At 53.5% G+C, this 6,142-nt stretch overlaps 1 protein-coding gene across 1 annotated transcript; it reads left to right on the forward strand.

The window, feature by feature from the left end:
- Window positions 1-2,747: 2,747 nt before the first annotated feature.
- PG985_007443 (bZIP transcription factor) lies at window positions 2,748-4,595 on the forward strand (the record flags this gene model as incomplete). Its single annotated transcript, XM_066827211.1, has 1 exon — window positions 2,748-4,595. The coding sequence occupies one exon, from the start codon at window positions 2,748-2,750 to the stop codon at window positions 4,593-4,595; it is 1,848 nt and encodes a 615-aa protein (XP_066684886.1).
- Window positions 4,596-6,142: the final 1,547 nt, after the last annotated feature.

Genomic DNA, 6,142 nt, shown 5'->3' on the forward strand with positions numbered 1-6,142 from the left:
GTGGCCCGGTTGAGCAGGCCGGCGGGCCTTGCGTGTAGGTAGTATTATGATTATTCATTCTCTATTTCATCCCAAGATCAAGCATCACACACTCTTGTCGCAACCATGGCCTATCGCCGGCCAAGTCTCATCACATCGCGACCCAAAAGCCGTATTTCTCAAACTCTCTCCAACTGATCCCCGATCCCCCTTAAGGCCTAAACGACTGACCACTGACGGGCAAAGGATTGCTGGGAGGCTTGGTCTAGCTACCTATCTCTCGATTCCCTCTCGAGCAAGCACCAAATGCGGCGCTCCAGGGTTGAGAGCCAGTCCATGAGGCTTGTCAGCGGTCATGATGACCCCACGGAGCGACTGGAACAAATAGAAAGCCCAAGATGGCTTCTAGTGGCTGTTAGCCGTCGGTGGTCCAGTGCGAGAAAAGGGCTGCATGGCCGCACACGGTACATGTTACTATTTAGGTAGCAATTGGCACCACCCTCGTCGAGGTATCGCGGTATCTTTGCGCGATTGATGCCCAACGTGCCCGTGCCATGGCGCGAGCTCGCACGCCTACGCCTCTTCTCCCCCGGCAGGGCTGGCGCTCCTCAGGCGCTCGCTGAGTGGAAAGCGAGCTCCCCACCCCCCCATCTTTTCCTTCTAGCTTTTGGCCGTTTTGGGAAAGCCTGTTTGCGTAGACTCCGAACCGTTCGTCTAGCGCCCGTTTCATTTTTCGACTGGCCCAGGTTCCCTATAATCTTGGTCGAGCATAGCATGATTGATTGATTGATGGGCGGGCGGGCGTGTGTAAAGTCCACGGTCCCTTGGAGGGGAGAGAGGAGAGAGGAGGGGGAGAGGGGGTCCCATTTACGTATGCGCCGTCTTACCATGCCCTCGTCTTGCCCTTACTGTCTGCTCTGCCTTCGTCTCATCATGCGTGCGGACGGACGGGCGGGCGGGAACAATCAAAAAAGTAGATTGATGGGTGGTAATAATAGGTAAGCTTGAATCTAAGGCTCGCCCTACCGTTACAGACAGAAGGGCCGCCAGAGGGGGAAACACTGCGATGGATCGATCCGATGCGGACTGTTTCTTGTCCTCTTACTCGTTCTGGATTGGGGGGGTCATCTGGAAAACAACTGGGGTCTCACCTTTCTTCCACTCTGGGGCCTCGATGAGGTTAGTCATGGAGCAGGAAATGCGACCGCGGAGACGAGAGACAAGACAGACCAAGACGGACAGCCAGTCCGTCCATCAATGGCAGGGCAAAGCCTTCCGTCTATGGCAGAGCATTGTAGACGTAGAGACGTAGACGGATGGCCTGGTGCGATTTCTCCCGCACCGCAGCAAGCAGATACGGTCGACTACCCACACCCATCCCATCTCAACCTACCAAGCCAGGCCTTGAAGGGCCCCTACTTCCTGCTACCCACCCGCGATGCTAGAGACGAAAAGCTCCTGTTCGTCGGCCACAGGTCTCGCGGGCTCTCTGCTCCCCACTTCAGTCAGTCGCTCTGTACAGTAGCCATGACATTGCAAAGTAAAGTACGCAGCAGCAGCCTCTAGTAGTAAGGGTACGCCGCATTGGGTACCTCGTCCCCTCCAATCCACCCCCCAGTTCCAGTCCAGTCGTCTCTCCCGGTAGCTTAGTAGCGTAGTAGCCCATCCCATTAATCCATTCCCCTACATTAAGCAGGTTAATGTAGCTAGTGTGAAAGGGTGACCCTGGTATCCAGAAACCTGACCTGACTTGCACTCGCAACCCGGCCCTGGGTCAAGTCAGTCACTCACTCCCAGCAGCAGCACTTCTTTTAAGTACAAGAGTTCGCCAGCTCCATCCCATCGAGAGAATCTGCCCCCATCTGAAAAAAAGAAGGGTAGCCAACTTTTATTGTTGCTACTCAAACAATCCTCGACATACCTGCCGTCCATTACATAGAGTCCATCCCATCTATCTCTTGATCTCTCTATTCTCCAACATATCTTACCCATCACTTTTTTATCCATCCATCCCCCTTCTCCCACCACCTCCATCTCAGTTCTGGACGACTGTGTCTGAGATCCTCTTTCTTTCTCATACGCCTGTTTTATTCTCTTCACCTTGTTAGAGTTCAGATAGGTGAAATACTTGGAGACCCTCCTCCCCCCTCCTCCATTTCATCCCAACCAAGAAAGAGTGTGTGAGTAGTCGATCCCGTCCGTTCCCTACAACATACATTTAAAACCCTTCCTGGCTTCCCGCCCTCCGCCCTCCCCACCAAAAGTTACTTTCACCAACCTCTTATCACTGCATCTTATCCTGTCTCGACGCTCTGAGACTCCCATCCCCCCTTGCCGTTCGTTCGTATACTTGAGAGAGCGAGAGCAAGACTTGCATGCAGTCTTAAGGAACCACCATTCCTTCTGCGCTTGCTTGGTTTTGGTTTGGTTTGCATCACAAGAAACGATTCACGAACGAACGAACTATTGGGGCGTCATTTGCTAGAGCCACGGGACGAGTTGTCTTGTTTCCTACACCTTTTACACTATAATCGCGTTTTCTTCTCTCTATTTGGGTTGCCCGATGGGGAAAAACGCCCCCAAAGCACGACCGAGCAATAGACCGCAACAGCAACAGTGCACTAATACGGAAAGACCAACAGCTTCTTATACTCTTTCGCCCCAATTGTACAAAGCGTAAACACCACGCTCGTCAATATCAAGTTCGAGTGTTACCCGCAACTCTCGAACCACCATCACTCACCCTCTCACACACACACAACCTTGCAATGGTCTCCAATTACCAGGTCCCGGCTTACTTCAAGCCCAACCCGCTCTCAGTCGACACAGCGCATGCGCAAAAGTGCTACGACGACGGGGACAACGACATCTTTGAGGACTCGATTATGGATCACAGCGCGTTAGACTCGGGACTGGAAATGTCCCCTCCCATGGCGGGCAGCCGCAGAGATTCCTTCGCTGTCTCATCCTCGTTATTCTCCCCCAAGACAGAAGACTGGCAGTCGGTAGACATGCAGTCCGTGCCGTCAAACAACCCTTTCCTCCCGCCCAACAACCCCTTCATGAACGTGGACCAGTCCCAAGGATACGGCAATCAGAACCAGTGGTCGCTCGGCCAGGCCTCGGGCACCTGCACCCCTCTCCAGGCCTTTGACGGCATGCCCGCCGACTACGACGGCAGCGCATCCCTCTTCGCACAACGCCCCATGTCCATGCAAACGCCCTTCAGCAACCCCGGCAACCAGGTCCCTCTCTTCCAGACAGTCGGCCCCAACAACCACTCGATACCAACTTCCCCGCAGAAGGAGTGGATGGGTAAGGACGTCAAGAACCAGCAGGCCATGATCCAGCGCATGCGCCCCGAGAGCCCCATGATCCGGTCGCACAACGACCTGCGACGGGGCGACGGCATCCGGAAGAAGAACGCCCGCTTCGACATCCCCGCTGAGCGCAACCTGAGCAACATCGACTACTTGATCTCTCAATCGACAGATGAGCAGGAAATCAAGGAGCTGAAGCAGCAGAAGCGTCTCTTGAGGAATCGACAGGCCGCTCTTGACTCGAGGCAACGGAAAAAGATGCACACGGAGAGGCTCGAGGACGAGAAGAAGCAGTACACGGTGGTCATCAGCAACCTGGAAGACGAGGTCGCCCAACTCAACCTGAGACTCGATCAGCTCATGCGTGACCGCGAGTTCACCCAGAACCACATCGAGAACCTCCAGATGGAGAAGGAGGAGCTCATCCAGAACCACACCATCGAGAGTGGTGAGCTGCGCAAGAAGGTCAGTGTCCTTACCGACCACGTCCACAGACTCGAGGGTGCCGCGACCAACAACAACGGCAACAACGGCTTCCCCAACTCCTTCAACGGCATGGACGGCATGACGATGGATGGATCATGGGACAACATGAACTTCATGGGCGACTTCACCATGGAACAGGATGTCAAGCAAGACGTCCAGATTGTTCCGGCCAAGAAGCCCGAGGTTACCCTGCCTGCCGAGGTCGAGAAGCCTTCCAGCCAGAACGGTCTTCTCTTCATGCTGTTCCTTGTTGGCGCCTTTGTCATGTCCAACCGGTCGGCCCCGAGCATCCCGCGCGTGTCGGAAGACATGCGCGAGGCCTCGTCGGCCATTCTGGATTCCGTGCTCAAGGATGCGGGTGTCTCACACGCTCCTGATGTCGTCACCGCTGCTGTTGCGCCCCAGGCCTCGGGTACCAACTGGGCCACTGCCACGCCCATGGAGCTCCAGGCCGGCATGGAGGGTGTTGCACCGTCCATGCTGGGCGAGCTCAGCGACTCTCTTACACAGCCTACCCAAGAACAAACGACGGAGCAGATCTTCTCCATGACCTCTGCCCAGTACAACGGTGCCACCTCACAAGACTTTATGCAAAACACCCCCGTGCGCTCGACGAGCCAGGGCCGGCGCAACCTTGCCGAGTCCCTTGCCGCCATGCGCAACAACGACAAGCAGTCCGCTGCAGATGTCTACACCCGCTCCCTCCTGTGGGACCAAATCCCTAGAGACGTTGTGCGCAACTTCGCCCGGATGGTGGCCGAGGCGAATCCTCACAGCGATCAACACGCAAGTAACGACGCCCACTCATGACGATATTATGACAAAATGAACGACGACTTTTAAGACTCGAAAATGCCTTTTTATTCTATTTTCGACGACCTACGCAGCGAGTTTTTTGTTTTTCTTCGATAGTTTCCTTGTTCCTTTTTTGGTATCTGGTAATACAGTCCACGACGCTCACCGCGCAAACCCAACGAACCACTCAGACCAAATGTGTGCTCACGCACAGCAACGAAACCAGCCTCTCTTGTCTACTTTCTGTCTGCGGTCGTGTCTCCTTTTCATGTTTATGTGTCGAGAATTAGCAAGCGAGTCAGCATTTTGATTTTGTATTTTGGAATTTTCCCAATTTTCCTTGTGATGTGTCCAATAGCCAAGCATATTGGCAAACACCATCTCCTACTCTTTGGCTTAGCATGGCGAAAACGGGCGGTTGAGGGAACACATAAGGGCGGGGCCAGGATGTTTTCCTGGCCACCAGCTTATTACTTCTGTATAACGATCCTGGAGGTCAAGCAGGGCATAGGGACAAGGAGGGGGGCTGCACCGGGTCTTGGTTTCACTGCAGCCCCCTCTGGGAGGGGAAGGGGGAAGGAAGGAAATTGGGATATCGGAATGCGCCGGGTGCGCCGCTCTGCAAGTTCAGGATCGAAACAACAAGCGATCTATGAATAGCATATGCGCACAGGCGGGGGAAAGCGAGGGTGGTCGATTTTTTTTCTTTGGATGGAAGAGGGCGACCGATTTCTATGATAATGTCTCACGACAGATGGTATGGATTTGACGGAGGACAAAGAAGGGCGAGAGCGACGGGCTGACGCGATGGAACAGTCTACGAGGCACGAATCAGACGACTTCTTCTCTCTGACCTTCACGCCCCCGGCGATTGGCTCCTTTGTTATTTCTTTTCTCTCTTGGTTTTTGGTTATTCGAGAATGAGCCACAGCAGCAGCAGCAGCAGCGAAGCAAGCAGCCAGCAGCCAGCAGCAAAATATCGACAGCAACCGCAATCAGCGCAACAGTATGGCGAACATTTGAAAGGCCCTGTATCAAATCAAGTTCGCATGATCGAACAAACCCTCCTTTTTCCCCCTCCCTCATATACAACCATCTTCTTGTGGCTAGCACAAAGTGAAAGAACGAGTACCCTGTCAAATGATAACGAACTACGAAGCTTCTATTCTCAAAACCAAGACTACATACTATTATTCTCACGCTTTCCTGATTTTTTGCTACTATGCTGTGCACACATGTGACTGTATAATTGAACTCTATATCGTCTTGAAGATGACCCCAGGTTACGTCGAGACACGATCCTTCGCGCCATTTCCCATCGTGATCTGAACCCGTTATACTAGTACTACTGCTACTACTACTAGCAAAAGTCGGGGTACTGCGACTAAATTCGTAATGTGTCGCAGCTCTCGAATCCTTCGAAAAGGATCAATGTGTATACACTACACTACACTACTTGTATGCGGCCGCCGCCCCTCCCCACAGGAAGGAACTCTATAATTAAAACTTTATGGCTTGGCCTATCAGCTGGTTCTCTACCACCTACCTGTGTCTCTCCCTGT

The sequence above is a fragment of the Apiospora marii genome (assembly GCF_038362585.1).
Source record: "Apiospora marii strain CBS 49790 chromosome Unknown utg000004l_segment0_segment1, whole genome shotgun sequence".
Lineage (NCBI taxonomy): Eukaryota > Fungi > Ascomycota > Sordariomycetes > Amphisphaeriales > Apiosporaceae > Apiospora > Apiospora marii.